This window comes from Neurospora hispaniola (genome assembly GCF_033458365.1).
Source record: "Neurospora hispaniola strain FGSC 10403 chromosome Unknown B0T23scaffold_7, whole genome shotgun sequence".
In the NCBI taxonomy this organism is placed as follows: Eukaryota; Fungi; Ascomycota; class Sordariomycetes; order Sordariales; family Sordariaceae; genus Neurospora; species Neurospora hispaniola.
Window position 1 is genome coordinate 3097214 of NW_026944412.1, and position 18343 is coordinate 3115556.

Genomic DNA, 18343 nt, shown 5'->3' on the forward strand with positions numbered 1-18343 from the left:
ATACAAATGATGTTCGATAGTAACCTCGTTCATACGGTTAGTATTATATTTCAAAGTATTTCCATGGATTATGCTAACATTCCTTCTTTTCTCAAACCGGTTTTGCTGGTATCTCCAGATCCACCCGGGTTCTAGACTGCACTTTACACGATATGTCAACCATTTACACTATATAGCACGGGAGGTGTGGCAGGGTAATGCTCCATCCTGATCTCCTAACAAGGAACACTTTGTGGTTGTCCTCAACTTGGTTACCGATCAATGAAACTGTGGAGTGAGTCAAAGGAATGGGAGCTGGTTCTGAGTATCGGGTCTGAACAGTGATTCGTACAGTTAGAATGTATACCTGAAGAGTTGGAGCGACCGTATTGTCAAGATCACACACCTCCTACTCTTCGTATTGTAGATGTCCTGGGGACAACCGACTCATCATGGCGCCGACTGCCTCTCAGTTCAGTAGAGGTGAGTGATGCCGACGTTGTTCGCCCAATGTTACTAGCCGTTGCATGATTGTTCGCTCTACTAGACTGGGTATAACGACCAGAGCGAGGAATTGCCGGCAGCGTGTTACTGAGAGTATCTCGCATGGATGAGAAACGAGAGCCGGGCTCGCCTATTGACATGTGGCTAGCTGGTGTTCCAGGCACAAGAACTGCAGAAAGGTTAGTCTTATTATCAGTGTAGCAGAGTAAGAGTGAAGATTCACATTGGGGATCCATTGGTTTGTTCCAGCCATCCACACTTCCTGAACCAGAATGCCTTCTTGATGACCTCGAGTCATCGGGGAAGTAGTTGGTTGTCGGTCCGATCCCACCAGCGTTTTGCCCCTGGAGGTCATACCGATCCGTATTCGAGCCTAACCTCGAGCCCATGACATCAGCCGGATCGTTGGCTGGTTGGCTTAGCAATACCTTTTGTTTCAATTTGTTGTAGAGCTCCTGAGCCTGCTCCAACTTCTTGCTCTTTTCAGCGAGTGTGCGGCGAAGATCTTCACATTTTCGACGGAGCCCTTGCTCTTCAAGTTCCATATCTGACATAAAAATGTGAGCCCGTTGTGCACAAGATGCCCAAGAGATCGAAAGCCTGAATATACCTTTGATCTTGGCCGTCAAGGTGGAGATCCTGGTGTTTCCTTGATTCCACACGCTCTCAACTTCACGCTCGAGTGAGACACAATGAAGTTGCAGATTTCGGTTCATCTGAGACTGACGTAGGCTAGCATCTGGATGTCAGCATCTGAAGATCCCTAAAACAATTGAATGAAGAGCAAGAAGAAAGGTATCAAGACGGACATTTGGTTTGTCATCTGATAGGACCAAAAACTGAGGGCTCTTCCTGCGCATTCCATGACCACCGTAGGACTTAGACCACACAAAATGACGGACTTCCACTCTTCTGATGGACGAAGAAGCTGTCTAACTGTCTCGCTCTCATTCAGGGGCTGACGACAAACAGGACAGGTATAGGGCCCTTGGCTAGTGAAGCCGTGGCGACTTGCGCAGTCCATACATATTGCATGGCTAGGAAATTGTCAGTTGATTGGACTGGAACGATAATATCGAGTTGCCAACCGACCTGCATGCGGTCACCAGGGCTTGACCCGTCAACTGGGCGCCGCATTTGTTAACATTGCAAGCCAGGTCTTGCTCCATCGCTTTTCAGCTACTTCAAAATCGTGAGTTGGATATGAAAGAGCGAGAAGGGGTAATGGACGGATCAGCCCGAGAAGGACACTAAATTCACTTTATCAGCAGGAACTCTAAGACGAAAAATTAGAAGCCGGAAGAAGAGTAACGGATCAGGATGACCTTTGTCGAGGAGTTGCAACAGACTCGAGGGGGGAAATCGCACGAGCGTGACTTCTGGGTGATGGCATCTGTAACGCGCCTTCCATCTGTACCATCAAGCGCTTGCTCATACCACCTGCCAAGTGTTGCTTTATAGGAAGGAGCGACCCATGATCACAGGCGGGACGGGCACCGTCATAGAGGTACCTAGTACCAATTAAGACCAACCCAAATTGAGATATCCAGTCTACAGGTAGGTACCTAGACGTCAGTTCCTGGAAGAAACCATTTCAGCCCACTTCAGTTTGCATGAACAATTGACGAGAGAGATTGAGGCTTTAAGCTTGGTGATAAACAGCGAGATGATTTGCTGTAAGTACGCGTCCGGATGAATCTTGTTTGTTTTGAATTTGCGAGCATGTCAGTTGGGGACCGGGCTTGGTTGCGTTTGCAGCATGAGTCGACTACGACAAGGACCGGAACGTGAAGGAAATTGCACACGTAGTCGCTGGTTCAAGCTCTACATTCAAGCAGCACCACAAACGCCCGCTCTGTATCTCATCGTTGATGGTATCGATGCTTGCTAGTGCTACTTATGGACCAACCGACCTCGGCATGCGCAACCCCTGGCAACTTTCCTTGGCAGCCATCAAGGTTCCCTCACCAGCCACATACGCCACGCGTACTGTAGCTGCACAGTACCTCCCCGAACGCCTCCTCGTGGCGGTGCTGCAGCTGTTCCAACCACTGTCAGCAAGGTGGTGATCCACTAGAGGCTCTCAAACCCCACCGCTTCGCGACGGACCTCATAACCACGACCTACGTAACCGACAGCTCTTCCTCGGTCACGCCAGCTGTGCCATTAGCTGGAGAAAGTTATAACCCAAAATGACTGAGATTGTAATGGACCAGACGCCGCCCATTCTGCAGGGTCCTTCGGATAAAGAACGCAAATATGATCGCCAGTTGCGCCTATGGGCAGCGAGTGGTCAGGCCGCCCTTGAGTCGGCCAACATCCTGCTTGTGAACTCTGGCGCCGGTACAGTGGGTGTCGAAACTCTCAAGAACCTTATATTGCCAGGTACTTTGCTGTTCTCAATTTCGCCCTAGATCGCCACGATCAGAGGAATAGAACTTCACGATGCTGATACGAACACTACAGGTATCGGGCGGTTCGTGATCCACGACAATGCGCTGGTGGACGAGGCCGATCTGGGTGTCAACTTTTTCTTGGACGATAGTTGTCATGGAAAACCCCGAGCACAATGTCTGGCAAGTCTGCTGGGGGAGTTGAACCCGGAAGTGGATGGAGATTGGTCGCCCAAGACCAAGGTAAACGATCCAAGAGGGCATGGCCCAACTCTGCTGCGAAGCTCACTACTAACTTGACGGAAGCAGAACGACTCACTGGGGTCACTACTTAAAAAGTCCCCCTTATTTACCGCCATCATGTACACATATCCTATCAACCACGTTGAGTTGGAGTCCCTCGAACAATACAGCAAAGAACACAAGACACCACTGATAGCCATTCACTCGACTGGCTTCTATTCGTATTTTACTATCAGACTTCCGGGAATATTTCCAATAGTCGACACCCACCCGGACGAGACGGCAACAACAGACCTCCGACTCCTCAGCCCCTGGCCTGAGTTGGTCGAGTTTGCCAAAACTATGACCAAGGACATCGACAGCTTAGACAATTTCGAACACGGCCACCTGCCATACGTGGTAATATTGCTTCATTACTTGGATAAGTGGAAGGCAACACACAATGGCACCTACCCCTCAACCTACAAGGAGAAGACGGAATTCAGGCAGCTAGTTCGGGACGCTGCAAGGACAGACAACCCCGAGGGTGGCGAAGAGAACTTCGACGAGGCTGCTGCTGCTGTGCTCAAAACGGTCGCCCCCTTTTCTCTACCATCCGGACTAAAGGAGGTGTTTGAGTACGAGCACAAGGGCCCTGTACGTTGCGACGTTCCCGCAGGTTTTTCCTTGGAAAAGACCATGTCTGCTGACACGATGCTTATAGATTCAAGAAAGGCCAACATTCTGGATCATCGCGGACGCGGTCAAGGTCTTCTATACTAACCACGGCTCCCTGCCCCTTCCGGGCAATGTTCCGGACATGAAGGCCCAGTCCAAGGTCTACGTCCAACTCCAGAACATCTACAAGGCCAAGGCTCGTAAGGACGCAGCCGAAGTCTTGCAGACGGCACAAGCGATTGCGGGAACGGGACGAGAGGTGGATCCTGCAGAAGTGGACCTCTTCTGCAAAAACGCAGCATTCGTCAAGCTGATTAATGTAGAGGGTGGAGGAGACACTGCCCCTCTTGGTAGTAAAGAGCGGCTTCAACAGGTGCTTCGTAAGTTCATCTCGCCTCTTTTGGTAATGGGTGGAATTCCGTTGTATCCCTCACTGCAACCGCGGACTTCATCATGAGCTCCTAGCCCCGGGAAGAAGATGGGGTACCAGAATGGTATACTGAATCGTTGTAACAGGACAAGAAATGGCCAACGACCAAGTCGCGGAAATGACATTACAGCCCATGTCGCTCTTCCCCATTTACCTGGCTCTGAGGGGTCTGGCGCATTGTGGCAACGCATCATCCGACAAGACGCAGATCGTCGAAGCCGTCAAGAGCTTGCTCTCCGACAATCTGTCAAGCGAGGAGTACGGCGACCTTAACGAGAAGCTGGGGAATGTTGCAGAGGATCTTGCCCGAGCCGAATACGGCGAGCTACACAACATCTCCGCACTCACGGGTGGTATGGTGGCTCAGGAGATGATCAAGATCATCACTAAGCAGTACATCCCCATCGACAACACGTGCGTGTTCGACGGGATCAGGAGCCGAACTCAGGTCTTCCATGTGTGAGAAATGAGGAAGAGGGGGTTGAGGCAAGTGAGGAAATGAGAGGGGACCGTGGCCGAGCAATACGCCTCTCAGTTCTGAAAACAAGGGGGGGGGGGGGGGGGGGGGGGAAGAGGCAGTGTCGAAGGCGGCGACCTGAAGGAATTAGGAATGGATGGGTGGGTGGGTGGAGATCAACAGAAAACTTGAATTGGCTCTGGATTCAGCTGGGGCCCAGGCCCAGTTCCGATCCCTGATCCGCTTGTCTTGATGGAAGCATCGACGAAGGCCGACAATCATGATGCGGATGCAAGTCCTTTTCCCGCTTGGCCAGTAGCAGCCAGCGCTTGCTTGCTGACTCATTAGAAGGAGGCGAAAATAAACAATCAGGACATGATCAGGGACATTTATGGAATAGACGAGCGTTGACGAAGCAAGGCTAACACGCGCTGCCGGGGGGCTTGGAAGCTGGCTGGGGGTGTGCTTGCCAAGGCAATAGGGATCTCGAGTCTCGACTCGAAGATGATCGCGCGTTGGTACCAGGATAATGGTCAGGGGATCTAGAAGAGATGGAGCTTGCAGACCTCATGCCACTCGGCTCTTTCCCTTACTCGGGAAGCACAGTGAAATAGAATTGATAGCGAAAAAGCAAAGTTCGAAAGTAGCGTTCAACAAGTAGACAAACTAGAAAGAACAGACAGGAAAATGAGAAATAGGAAACAGAACAGGCGAAAAAGCTTTGGGCTATAACGTACCTACATTTCTACATGAAGGGGGATGAAACGTCGAACGCACCTGTCAAATGACTTCGTGTCATTGTTGGGTCAAAGTCTAATCAAGGCTTGATGTGATTCTTTGCAGGCGTTTTTAACCCTGTTTTCATCTACTGTGGCAGGTCTCGGTGAATCTGTGTCTTTCTGTGCTTTACCATATTGTTATCCGGTTCTTGTGCGTCATTCTATGAGGTAATGCCCAAGGCCGTTCACACAGAAGTCTTTGGATATGATTCAAATACATGGTTGACAATGAATATTGGGAGTTCCTAGGATAGGATGCACTTTCAGGTCGGGCAAGCAACTAGCCCTTGTCTGCAAGATGCCCCCCTTGATCATGATCAACATGTTTTCTTCTTCTTAAAATTTTTCCCTGTTTCCGACATGAAGTCATCAGCATCCATCATCTATCATTAGAAACTATTTCAGGCACGGTAGCATGCAGATTTCGGCCTGGATGGATGGATGAACGATACACTATATGGACGAATGGAGGCTGTTCATTTCGCGCTTCGGACCGCGGGTCATGCTCCCCCGAACGCTCAATGCCACCTCACAGTCTCATTGGCATCGTAAGGTGCATAAGGTGAAGGCTACAAAGGCACACACCTTATGCCTGTGGATCTTGCGGTGTGCTGGGCGATAACGAGAAGACTGCTTTGGGTAGGTGAGAGTGAATGTTATTTTGTGAACGTAAGAGTTCTCTGAAAGTTTTATCTCTTTCTGTAAATTGTAGTGTAGCTGTGATCCAAATTCTACTCTCTCATTTGTTCTCATTTTTGCCTTCGGACCCGGGGAGGTATGTGGGAGGGACCATCTCGCACAAGGCTCACTTTGTGCTAGTGCAATCTCATATGCTGCCATGTGGCAACGTTTAATGTGAGGCTCTTTTGTTTTGTTTTCCACTATCTCGTCACACACAGGCACGGTGAGGGGAGACACTACACTAGGTGATTCTTCCGAGATGGTCTACGACATGACATGAGCCTCTCACTAGGAAGGAGCATCATGCTGGGATGATGTAGGAACATATGCATGGTAGTTCAGCCTATGGTTTGTTTATTTGTTTGTTAGCGCGATTCTTGTGACAGGGGTCTGCAAAAGTACACAGAAAACGAACACGATGACCAGGCTCGACATGGCGGATGGGACAGAGGGTGTGTATAAAATGGCCGAGACGCATCTGGTTGATGCTGATTTCTTGCATGAAACTTGATGGAATCGTTTGCAGAGTGGGTGGTGAACAAGTCCCGCGCTAACGAACAAATCAGGCTGCACATCGACCTACTCCACTCATGATTGCATCTTCAAGAATCAGGTACAAAGGTACACGCCGGCGAATCGTCGGGCTGGGCGCCCGATATTTGCGGATCACCGTTGCAATGCTAGACAGCCCTCACGGAACTTTGACAGTTTTGTTCCGATACGTACCCCTTTACAATAATGTACTGTAGTGTACAAGTGGTTGCGTGTGAATAAAAGGTGTTGTTCATCAAGGTACACCGTGGTGTAAGCTGTGGACTGGATGTTATCCGTGCATTTCTTTCTGGTTTTGAGCCAACACTCCAAGGTAAAGGAACGGAACATCGAGAGCCCCATACAGAAACCACACCACACTAGTCCTATAACGGGACCGGTACGAGCCCAGTGTAGGATAACTAACAAGGTGAAGGTAAAGACCTAGGCAATGAAGTATGTATGGAAGTCTGTCGAGGAAGTGACCTGACCTGGCCTGTCAACGTCCATGCGATCCACCCCGAGCGGGCGGGCTTGATGGATATCATCAGATCGCCCGGCGGACGAGGGTTGCGGACCTAGCCGGCGGCGGCTGAAGGAATCACAAAAGCTTGAAACACGCCGACTTGCAACAGGAAGGAATATTCACTCAGCGCTGCTGTTTCAACCAATAGAGGACCTCTGATCCTGAAATGAACGGGAGCGATAGTAGTGTAGGAGTGTGTTTGTTTCCCACTTACCCATTCCACAAATGTGAGACAGGAGTCGGCAAGGCAGCTTGGCAGTAAGGAAAGCTGGGCGAGCTTCCAGAAGCACCTCCTGATTCGCCAAGGTACACTACCTACACTAGCCCAGGGCACTAGTGTACACTGGGCTAGGTCCATGGTACGGGCAGGGTTAAGAAGAGACCCACCAGGCCGATCGGGAACAGACCGCTGGGCTCAACGGTCCAAACCATCCAGCGGTTTGAGTGAGGCGCTTGGATGGAACCTTTGTAACATATTTGTTACCTACGTGTAGTTGCCAAAGCAGGCTGATACGAAGGTACCTAGGTATCGCCGGCTTGAGAAGTACCTCTGCCGAGACGCTAATAGGAACTTCGCATAAGCCACTGAACGCTCCCCATTCGGAGACTTTCAGCGCTGAATTGCTGTTCCGAGCCGCCCGAAACCTTGCGCTCTAACGGTGCAGCGAAAAGATACCTTGGGGATGACCCACTCTCTTCCCAGAATGTGCTTGTCTTGCGACTTGGCAAAACTGGACCAATCAGACAAAACGTATCATTGGATGTCACGCTAGCTGGATACCTAAACTCAAATCCCTTCCTGGATAGACTAAACATACTCTTTCGAAGTGTAGACTTTACTGGACATACTATCAAATCTATATTATTTAAGAAGCTATCCAGAAAGCTTATAAGATTATAAACAATGGTAATGCTGTATCTATTTAATTAAATTCAAAGGCTACTCTCTGTATAAGTTTTACATACTATACAGTGTGAAGTTTTAGAGAAATATTGGATTTATCCTCTGCATCTTATACCTTATTATAGTCTATCAAGTATTTGAGGAGTGATGCTCTAGTGATGAAAAAAGTATACAATGGTAATGACAGTAACAATAATGATGATGGTGATAGTAGCAGCAATGATAATAGCAATGGAAGAAGTGATAGTTTCAAGTTAATGATAGTACTTAAAGAGCGTACCTACGCACGAATGTACTTAGTTAGTACCTGGTGAGGTTCGGACGCAAGTGGGAACTAGTGATGAGCTGCATGTCTAGAAAAGTAGGTTTTGGTCTATCCAGGGAGAGGTTTGAGTCTATCCAACTAGCGTTAACGTGTGAACGTTGTCAGACCAATGCATCAACATCATCTCGGACCTCGTGGCAGGCCAACCATCCTCCATGCACCTGCACTCATTGGTTTTCGGAAGGGTGGACGCTTTGCCGCGCCTCAGAAGCAACTGTCAACATACCACTCTTCCTTTTTCGATTCCTTTAATCTTCAGACTCCCGTGATCGGCAATCGCGCCTCATGGAATCAATGCAAAGCCTACAAGGGGTCGATGCAGTCCTTAGGTTCTGCATTCAAGGCGGGCCGAAACGGAAAAGCGGACGCTAACCTGATGGATAACCTGACTCTGCACCACCAGACGACAGGATGAACGTCTCGGTTCGGTGACCCTCGACCGAGGACCGGCACTGATGTACTTGTAATCGGACAGCCACAGTTTCATCCTCCATCAGCGGCTTTTCGGCAGCAGTCCGGCGGCGCCATAGTGTAGGCCACCTCTATGGTAGACTTTTGGCCGGGTGACCAGGGGATCAGTACACGTCTTCAACCCCAGAGTCTCGTCAGTTACATATCAAGTATCACGACATGCCGCACTCCAGGCCCCCAGGTTACTTTGCAGCTTATCAACAATCAAGATAGGCCGTACCCTCAGAATCGTCGTCAGCTATGTATCGAGACGACAGCCAGAATGCAACTGGATGACTACCACAGAAGACTGCCTGCCATTCGTGGCCAGGACCATGGTCTCGGAAAAGCCGAGCCGAGAGCAACGTAAGGCGGGGCCTCGGTAGGTTCCATTGTACACTACAGGCTCGCTTGCCGTCTTTCCAGAGCTTCGATGCGCATCTGGTTGGGTGGTGGAAGTGTGGGGAAATCTTGTACAGTACGTCCGCTCTAACACTACTCGCTCTACTCTAATATCAAAGGGGAAAGAGCCAAGAAAACTCGAAACGCTTGCCCTCTGTGACCCTCCCTCCCTGGGCCTCTCGGCTTTCCACTTTTAGGCTTTTTTTTTTTTTTTTTTTTTTTTTTTTTTTTTTTTTTTTTTTTTTGGCGTGTCAAAATCTCTGCTCCACGAGTTCGACACGAGGCGTCAAAAGACGGCAGGCTCATCTGGACGCCCATGGTCTGGCCCTCCAGTTCCTCGCATCCACAAATCGAGTCCCTTGTGATCTCGCTTGTCTGCAAGAGTCGGCATTCCATCAGTCATTCTACCACATCCATATCTCCGCCCGGGACTCATACCCAGCAACTCCAGGGCATCCAGGGCATCGACCAACAGACGTCACATCCGATCAGACCGCTGGTTCTCGTGTACCCGCCGGCGTTGACTCTCGCCTGGCCATCAACCGCAAAACGGCGAGACTCCAAGTTCTTCCGGATCGTCATGACAATCGCTGGACTATCACGACCGCCAACTGCTACAACATGTGGTAGTACGCCACCTTTCAAACCAAGCACGCCAAGTTTGACACTGCGATGGAGGGGACAGAGCTTCCATTTTCCCCCTGCTGTTGCCCCACCCGTCGACCCGTTGACAGCTCCCCTCAGGCGCCTAGGGCCTTGACCAAGCCAAATGTGCCCTTGCCTTGCCCCTCTGCCACCCAAACGGCATTTGAGGTGCTAGACGGACATCTCTCGGCTACGCAACTGTTTCGTTTCAAGCGGCTGCTGGCGAGCTGCACAGCCGGTAACCACATCTATCCTGCTATGTACTCCCATCTTATTACCACCATGCTCTCCGTCCATTGTTAGCTCGGTACCTACTTACAGGGGGTCTCAACCAACAGGTGTTCGAATCCCTTCTATCAACTCTTTCTCACCTTGAAATCAGCTGATTCCAGCCAATCAGATTGTGCAGATAGACGTGTTCTGCCTTGCAAGCCCCCCTGTCACCCCCCCCTTGTACTTGTAAGAAAACATGAGGCGCGTCCGGCGCTAACAAACGTTCGAGTATCGATGTAGACTACTATGCTGTACACTACCATAGACTTTACCCTCACGCTTGTCCAGTGGACGTGATATCTACCCACCGTTCCCATGGCGCTTTGCGGTGAGCAAGTCCTCCAGTCAAGCGCCTGCGGACCTTGTCGTCTCCAAAGTTGCAATATGATGACGACTACGGTTGCGTTGCTCTCGCCAAGGTGCCGCGGGCGGTAGCCAAGAGACTCAGTCTCTCCTTACCTTGTCTTCACAAACTACATATCATCTTTACATGAGCACACTTCTGAACGCGCTTTCCATCTCAATAGTCTACGGGTGCGCTGTTTCCCATCTCTCGCTTGTCAATGTGCTTGGTTCTCAGCCCCCATGCGAGCCCTTTGATAGTTCATAACATGATGACCTTCAAGTTGGGAAAGAATCATGAGGCGACCAAGATGGACTCTTGCGAGATAAACCATATGCAGAGTGGCCTGTAGGATGTTGTGAGGTAGGCAAAGTTCCCTTTTTCCATTGTTCAGTTCTTGGTCCAATGTTCTTCTCGCTACTTGCCTCAGAGCACAAAGACTCACCTTGCTACAGTAACTTCAGTTCTCAAAACCTAAATCGTCTAGAATATACTCGCGCATCTTCGACTTACCCAATGCTAGACGACATTCAGACAGTCTGTTGAGCCGGTTTCTTCACAAAAGAGTTTACAATAACACCGTGACCTCTCTTTTCCTGTAACAACTTGAGCATTACTTCCATTTGCCTTTATTGACAAACGACACCGGAGTGCCGACCTCCAGCAGTGATTGGCTAAATCCAGGCTGGAAGGGTTAACCAGCAACCCGAAACCTGTTGGAAGGATCTTTTACACTAGCTTGAGGAGGCTGTTACCTCCGTTTTGTTAGCGCGTTTCCTCCGTCTTCTGGCTCCGTTCCTTTCACGATTCCTCTTCTACTGTAACTGCCAAGTTCCCACTCTCACTCTAGCTTCATCCACCCCGGCGAGCCCGGACCCCACCCCTGTCTAGCCCGATCGGACGGGAACGTGTAGACGTGTAGGGACAGAAATCGTAGCAGAGATCCACCATCATGCTGAGGTTCGCTGAAGACGGGGGGAAGGAGAAGGAGGGGGGGAGGGGGACTGGAGTGACGAACAGCTTTTCTTCCCCACAAGCGGCTGGCACCAAGGCAATAGCTACACACCTACCTCTCTACGTATTTACCTTCATCATCTCAACCTCCAGTCAAATCGTCGAGTCAATATTGGTGCCGACGGCCCCATCTTCCCCTCTCTCCAACACCAACGTCCTTCACACCACACCACCACACGGCCCCCTACAGAGATCTTCGCTGTACATACAAAGCACGTTTCACACACGTTCACTTCCACTTCGCGCAACAGCTTGGTCAACGGTTCAGGGTCAAGACGAATCGGATGACTTGATGCTTTGCTTCAAAAAAGGGGCAAGAGTGAGTGCTTGGAGGGTTGTGACCCCTCTGGGTCCTCATCTCGCATCGCCGTGATTCTCGTAACGAAACCTTCCCTAAACCACCTACAGACACAGCCGAGTGGCTTTAGCTTAGCGCATCGTTCAACTCTTGGTCAAGCGACGGACTGTTGAAAGCACCACTCACCTAACCTGACTCGGAAGCATACGGTGCCTGCGTCATAACCAGTGTAGAGAAGAGGTGTTAGAGACAACGCCCCCCGCCTACAGTCTGTGGGTCAAAGAGGTTGCTGTGAAAAGCAGTATGTACATACTTTGCGGTACCACCCTCTGTATACCCTCAGACCCCGGCTTTGGCGTTAAAATGATGCCACTGAGGAATGCCTGGGTGTTCTTCTTGACAGAGTCAGAGTACGTACTTCTTTCTTTCAAGCCATCAAGGGCCTGGTGGTGTCTGACTGGTAGGCCGTGCCTGGTCAACAAGCCTTGCCCCTGGATCCCCTGTTCTTCCTTAGCTTGATGTCACCCTCGAGTACGATAGACAAGTAGTCTAGCATCGAGATACCTCACTTGACAAGGTATACCGGCGCCCGAGGGCAAAGTACTGGAGTTGTGTACTCCCCGATCCTATACCTCCTTCACCCTGTCAACAAGATTGACGGGGCCGCATCCGAGTTTCTCCACATACAACGGTAGCATACCACCGGTCCCTTTCCAATCTTCCTCACCCCACAATCAGCTTTCGTCCCGTGAAACAGTGATGGTATGTTTCATTCCCTGGTGATTCTGGATACTCTTCAGAACAAAGGTGTACCATCGGGTGGAATAGTTCGGCATTTTATCACAACCTGGGGCTGAGGCTGAGGTGAAGTGCAATGGATGAATTCCCAACTCGGTTCAATGTAAATATATAAATTTGCATATGCTCCTCACGGTCTCGGCCACCCCCTCATTGTTCCCCCAGGGTCTGTCTTTAGTTTGTTTATTATTGGCGAGGACAAAATATCAACCTTAAGCCCACACAAGGTTTTCGCTTCCTGTGATCAAGGTTTCGCCACTGTCACGAACTCGCCGGTAGATATTCGGGCCTTGCTTGGCAACCCATACATTTATACCTTCTCTGTGGCTGCGAGTGGCTTACCAGCTTTCCGCAAGTTGTATTCCCATTCAGACAGCCTCTGATCAGCAAAGCGTCCATAATGGCACCGTCAATGTCGATACCTACACAAGGCGGCATGTTTCACACATGTAAGTTTGATGACCTTTTCCAACCAAGGGGTCCATTACTAATGAGCAAATCCAGTCCAAGGAGTAACACCACGAAAGCCGGCCGTTGACTCTCGAGATAGTGTTAAGTCCAATGGTAATGGGGCAGCCAAGAGGATAACTACTCCTCATGCTTGTGCTGAGTGTAAAAGACGGAAGATGTAAGTCAATGCGTGTCGATCAGCCTCACCATCAATCTAACTTGAGTGCCCTAGTCGATGTGATGGTCAACAACCATGTGGCCAATGTCTCTCAAGCCGAGCACCGAAACGTTGTTTCTACGACAAGCACCGCCAAAGGGTGATTCCATCGCGCAAGACACTAGAAGCCCTCTCCCAGTCCCTCGAAGAATGCCGATCGATTTTGAAGCGACTGTATCCTCACCAAGAAGTCCACGCCTTACTTCCCTTGTCCAGGCAAGAACTCCTCAACCTCCTAGATCGACCCGTCCCGGACAGCACAGCGAACGGACTACCGTCACCTCCTCTAAACACAACACCGATGGCCGACTCAGAGACACCAACGAAGTCTGAAAACATATTGGAACAGATTCCCACTCGGGATACAGAATGGGACGAGGAACGCCGGGAGAGGGACCACATCCCTGTAGAGGCGGACGATATCAACGCGCTGTCACTCTCGGTGGACAGACAAGCTTCTTATCTTGGAGCCTCGTCCATCAAGGCTGCCCTTATGGTTATGCTCAAGGTTCAACCAGGCTTGAGGAGCTCCTTGGCCGCCCCGCTCAACAGTATCGAGATTTCTCATAACTTCCCGGCCATCAGACAGAAATCATCGACTCAGAAAGATCCCCAGCGGATCCCATGGTCATGGAAGGGACAGACACTTATCGATGCCTACTTCAAGCGAGTCCACGTCTTCATCCCAATGCTCGACGAAACAACTTTCCGTGCCGATTACCTTGAAGGTCAACGATTTGACGCACCGTGGTTAGCCTTGTTGAACATGGTATTCGCCATGGGTAGCATTGTGGCAATGAAGTCGGACGATTACAACCACGTCAACTATTACAACCGCGCCATGGAGCATCTTCCCATGGATTCCTTTGGCAGCAGCCATATCGAGACTGTCCAAGCATTGGCACTCATCGGCGGTTACTATCTTCACTATATTAACCGACCCAACATGGCCAACGCTGTTTTGGGTGCCGCCATCCGCATGGCGAGCGCTCTCGGTCTTCACCGTGAGAACCTTGCCCAAGGAGGAAGTGATATGGTCGCTGCCGAGACCAGGAGACGCACATGGTGGGCTCTTTTCTGCCTCGACACCTGGGCCACGACAACCATGGGGCGTCCCTCTTTTGGCCGTTGGGGACCCGCCGTCAACATTCGGCCTCCCGAGTTCGGTGTGAATGCCGGTCGGGACTCGTCTCAACACGCGGGTATTCTCCCCATGATTGAAAACGTCAAGTTCTGCAAAATCGCCACTCAGATCCAAGACATGCTCGCCATTTCTCCTTTGCTGCGTACCGAGGACCGCTGCAATCTGGACGGGCAGCTCGTTGTCTGGTACGAAAACCTACCTTGGCTCCTGCGCACGACCGACCCATGCGCTGAGCCGCTCTACATGGCCCGCTGCATCATGAAGTGGCGGTATCAGAACCTTCGTATGCTTCTTCATCGCCCAGTCCTCCTCTCCATGGCCTCATCAGGTCTTAACCCACATACTCAGGCCTGTGACTCGGATCTCGCCGCCATTGAGACGTGCCGAGAGCTTGCTGCGGCGACCATTGAGGACATTGGTCGTGAATGGACACGTAACCAGATGTCCGGCTGGAACGCAGTGTGGTTTCTCTACCAAGCTGCCATGGTTCCTCTTGTCTCCGTTTTTTGGCAATGGGGCAACCCTCGAGTCCCTGAGTGGCTCAAGCAGATTGAGGCGGTATTGGAGCTCCTTGAGGCCATGGAAGAGTGGTCACTTGCTGCTCGCAGGAGCCGGGAGGTGGTTCTTCGCATGTACGAGGCCAGCAGAGTCATCCAGGCACAGGGTGCCGCAGCGCACCAACTACAGCAGAGGGGATCGCAGAGCCCTCATTCTCTCAGCAGCACTACTGCATCCTTGGGCAGCATGCACATCAACAACGACTTGCTCATGGGGTCACCGGGTTCGGCGGAGCTCTACATGACTCCCATCGACCTGGAGCCCGTCGAAGGCTTGGGCATGACGGGTGTGCTGGACCACGGCGGGATGTGGGATCTCGACGGCATGTTCTGGGGTCCCAGTCCAAGCCCGTCGGTTCACCATGGTCACCACTCGACTCACCCGGATGATGCGGTACCCACGGTGGCGGAGTACGCTGCAGCGTTCCCGACGGCTGATCTGGTAGATGGGTTTCTGCAACAACACTCGGCTATGGAGTTTGGGAACATGATGGGTCACCACCACCATGCAGGTGCACATGCTGGCCAGGGTCAGTTTGGAGGTGTGGATGGGTACACCTACTGAAGGCCCCTCGCAGTGGTCCATTTTTTTGTTTACTGCTCATTTCTTTCTTTCTTTCTTTCTTCCTCTTTTCACTCGAAAAATAGTTGGGCTGGTAGCCCGGGGTTATGCACAGTTGGCGCGACGCAGGCTTGAAGGACCGAAATACCACCACATACGATGGCTGGATGCGGGTGTGCGAATTTGGCTTACAAATGGTTGCTTTTTGCGGGGTACATCATATACGGGGAAGGATCAGGGTCTCATGGCAAAAGGAAAAGGAAGCTTCTTTTTTTTTTTTTTTTTTTTTTTATCTTTTTTTTGGTGGCGGTTGATTTCTCAAGGAATGTTGGTTTGATTTTGGCTGATTTTGGATGGTACAACGGCGCCTTCGCGGGTACACTCTCCTCTTGTTAGGTGTAGTGTCCCACCTCCCTTCCATTCATTCACCAGCCACCGGCCTTACCTAGGCCGTGTCATGTGGGCCCAGTTCAGGGCACCACCATTTTCATTGTATTATTATAGCCCTTTTAACATTTCATTTCCACTTTAGCTTCTTAACACAATCATCAACACTTCTTGTGCCTACACTACGGCATTTCCTTTCTCCATCACTTGCAGCACACTAGTTCTGACGTTACATGCGGTTATGTTTTATCCTGTTGTACACTCTGTGCCTCTTGGTCCTTTGACGAGGCCTTCCTCTTCTTTTTCGATCTTTAAGACTTTGTCCGATAAGGGACGGTTATGAGAAAATGTAGAAGAATGGAAAAGAAAAATATGATGATAGAGAAAAACAACGTGAAAGCTTGGCTTTTACAACTCTTATTCATTTGCTAGACATATGTAGTTACCAACCTGCTTAGCAATGTCGTTGAAGTTGTGTCACACAAACCATCAAGAACCATCATGCAGCAGCAGATTGCACTTCATGCTCCACAGAAAGAAAGGGTACCTACTCAACTGTACCTGGGATAGATAACTGGATGTACGGTGCAAGACATAGCTAACTATAGGTAGGTAGGCTTAGGTTGCACGCTTTTGACTTTAGGCAAGAGTGAAGATGGTACTCGTCAGATCTTGAAAAACGACCTTCTGACTAGCGGGCGGGCCATCTTGAAGACTTGACGAGTATTGGAACAGTTCGCCATGTGTTGGACAGCATTTAGTCATCTCTTGGCGTTGTGAGGCTTTACTGTTGTTGGAGTGTACCTGATAGTACTTGTAAGGTACCTCTAGGTGTAACATTGCTCAGCATTGACATTCGTCGGTCAATGTCTTGAATGCGAAGGAAAGTATCCCCAAAATATCAAGTTGTATAAAGATTGCCCCTGACATCTTTATCGAAAAATTACACCCACACACACACAGAATACGTATAGTCAAAACGAGATACCACGACTTGTGAGCTTCGGATACTGAGCAAAAAAGTCCGGGGAAAAAGGTTTGACGGTTTACAGAATTCAGCACTTGCACAAGCGAAGTCCCGTTCCGAGTACCATCATGGTCCATTCATTACTCCGCCTGGGGACATTCATTCTGGGGAAACACGTGGGAATGATAGATTGTTATCCATGCTGTGTCGTACAAAACAGGCGTCAATGGCATGGTGACACAGTGGGGTGTTGTACACTACAGAGTTGCACCGAGTTGCAGCCAGAGATGGATGTCAGGGCCGAAATTTCCAAAGCTTGCCAGGGAACTGTAACCGCCAAGACACAAACCTGGAAAACAAAGAGGGCATCGTCAACGACAATGTCACCTTTTTTTTTTTCCCTTCCCCTCTGGACTTCTCAAGCGGAGAAGGGATTCGGGTACTGTAGACTACCGCAGTTGTTGCCTGAGCGCTACACTTTGTCTAATCCCGCGTGAGGGACAGGCCGACACTTGGTTGTTTTTGCTGCAAAGGACTCCAGAAAAGGAAATAGGGCGGCGATAGGGAGGGGTTGGGTGCGAGCCTTCGAGGTGCTTGAGGGGTTGAAGGATCAGCGCTCAGATGTGAATTATATACACTATACGAGAAAAGTCCGAAGTGTGCACCATCTACACACATTACCTTCACTACACTATACTAGTTTGGTGTTGATGATCTCTTCATCCTTGAAGTCCGGGGAAGCTGGACCACAACCTAGACTTGAGTGATAAGAGTTATATACTATAGTATAAGGTGAATTATGGAGCTCAGACCGGGATCGACTTCTTGACCTTTCCTTGTTGTCCTTTGTGTAGGATTGTTGGAACGTTTGCACGGACTCTCCTCGGCTGTCTTCTCAAGGTGAGTCGGTACACTACCTACTAGTTTCCTGACCGGCTGCTAGTGTACGACAATCACTGCGTCAGTGGCGGTATTATCGACACCGTCTTTCTATAATTGCAATTGCACGTGTGCATTCACAGCTGTGCAATGACAGAGTCCTGACTGAGAACTGAAAGTATGTGGTCTGAAAGAGGCTCAGATAGGAATCGAATCATTTTCTCTTTCGCATATTACTGGGCTGACCAATATGATCAAGTGTGGCGGCGGCGGGAGATCGGTCAGTTAGATTTCGAGATAGCGTGTGTAGTGTAGGAGGAAGAAAAAGAAAAGCAAGACAAAGGAACCCTTCCGAGACAGTCAGAACGTTGCAGTCTGATTGGCTGGAAGAACAAATGGCCTGTCCGAAGTGGTTCCATGCGCCAATCTGGATTCACGGCCCGTCGCGCGCGTTCTTAGAGGGGAATCCGGTGGGGTACACAGTGGAACCCCCCGGTTTTTATTTTAGAGAATCCAAACTTCCACTCATCAGCTCTTTCACTGCACAT

The 18343-nt window shown here is 50.1% G+C and overlaps 5 protein-coding genes across 5 annotated transcripts; 3 read left to right on the plus strand and 2 right to left on the minus strand.

Annotated features, from left to right (window-relative positions):
* Positions 1–377: 377 nt before the first annotated feature.
* B0T23DRAFT_323322 (uncharacterized protein) lies at positions 378–1028 on the minus strand (the record flags this gene model as incomplete). The annotated part of the gene is made up of 2 exons (XM_062835349.1): positions 378–652; positions 707–1028. 2 exons carry the CDS (start codon positions 1026–1028, stop codon positions 378–380), a joined length of 597 nt encoding a protein of 198 aa, XP_062690330.1.
* A 218-nt stretch (positions 1029–1246) lies between these two features.
* On the minus strand, positions 1247–1652 carry B0T23DRAFT_324065 (uncharacterized protein; the record flags this gene model as incomplete). The annotated part of the gene is made up of 2 exons (XM_062835390.1): positions 1247–1520; positions 1552–1652. 2 exons carry the CDS (start codon positions 1650–1652, stop codon positions 1247–1249), a joined length of 375 nt encoding a protein of 124 aa, XP_062690331.1.
* Positions 1653–2582: 930 nt separating this feature from the next.
* Positions 2583–4747, plus strand: B0T23DRAFT_387533 (uncharacterized protein). The gene is made up of 5 exons (XM_062837689.1): positions 2583–2868; positions 2950–3119; positions 3186–3755; positions 3823–4156; positions 4293–4747. Exons 1-5 carry the CDS (start codon positions 2676–2678, stop codon positions 4667–4669), a joined length of 1644 nt encoding a protein of 547 aa, XP_062690332.1. The 5' UTR covers positions 2583–2675; the 3' UTR covers positions 4670–4747.
* Positions 4748–9152: 4405 nt separating this feature from the next.
* B0T23DRAFT_415073 (uncharacterized protein) lies at positions 9153–10420 on the plus strand (the record flags this gene model as incomplete). Its single annotated transcript, XM_062839579.1, has 3 exons — positions 9153–9241; positions 9286–9332; positions 9534–10420. 3 exons carry the CDS (start codon positions 9153–9155, stop codon positions 10019–10021), a joined length of 624 nt encoding a protein of 207 aa, XP_062690333.1. The 3' UTR covers positions 10022–10420.
* A 2273-nt stretch (positions 10421–12693) lies between these two features.
* Positions 12694–15827, plus strand: B0T23DRAFT_447342 (fungal-specific transcription factor domain-containing protein). Its single transcript, XM_062841001.1, has 3 exons — positions 12694–13081; positions 13137–13260; positions 13315–15827. The coding sequence occupies exons 1-3, from the start codon at positions 13033–13035 to the stop codon at positions 15563–15565; spliced, it is 2424 nt and encodes an 807-aa protein (XP_062690334.1). The 5' UTR covers positions 12694–13032; the 3' UTR covers positions 15566–15827.
* Positions 15828–18343: the final 2516 nt, after the last annotated feature.

Coding starts and splice junctions, on each gene's coding strand:
- B0T23DRAFT_387533 (XM_062837689.1), top strand. CDS start 2,676: ATGACTGAGATTGTAATGGACCAGACGCCGCCCATTCTGCAGGGTCCT. Junction 2,869..2,949: donor CAAGAACCTTATATTGCCAG/GTACTTTGCTGT, acceptor CGAACACTACAG/GTATCGGGCGGTTCGTGATC. Junction 4,157..4,292: donor GCGGCTTCAACAGGTGCTTC/GTAAGTTCATCT, acceptor TCGTTGTAACAG/GACAAGAAATGGCCAACGAC.
- B0T23DRAFT_447342 (XM_062841001.1), top strand. CDS start 13,033: ATGGCACCGTCAATGTCGATACCTACACAAGGCGGCATGTTTCACACA. Junction 13,082..13,136: donor AGGCGGCATGTTTCACACAT/GTAAGTTTGATG, acceptor GAGCAAATCCAG/TCCAAGGAGTAACACCACGA. Junction 13,261..13,314: donor GAGTGTAAAAGACGGAAGAT/GTAAGTCAATGC, acceptor TGAGTGCCCTAG/TCGATGTGATGGTCAACAAC.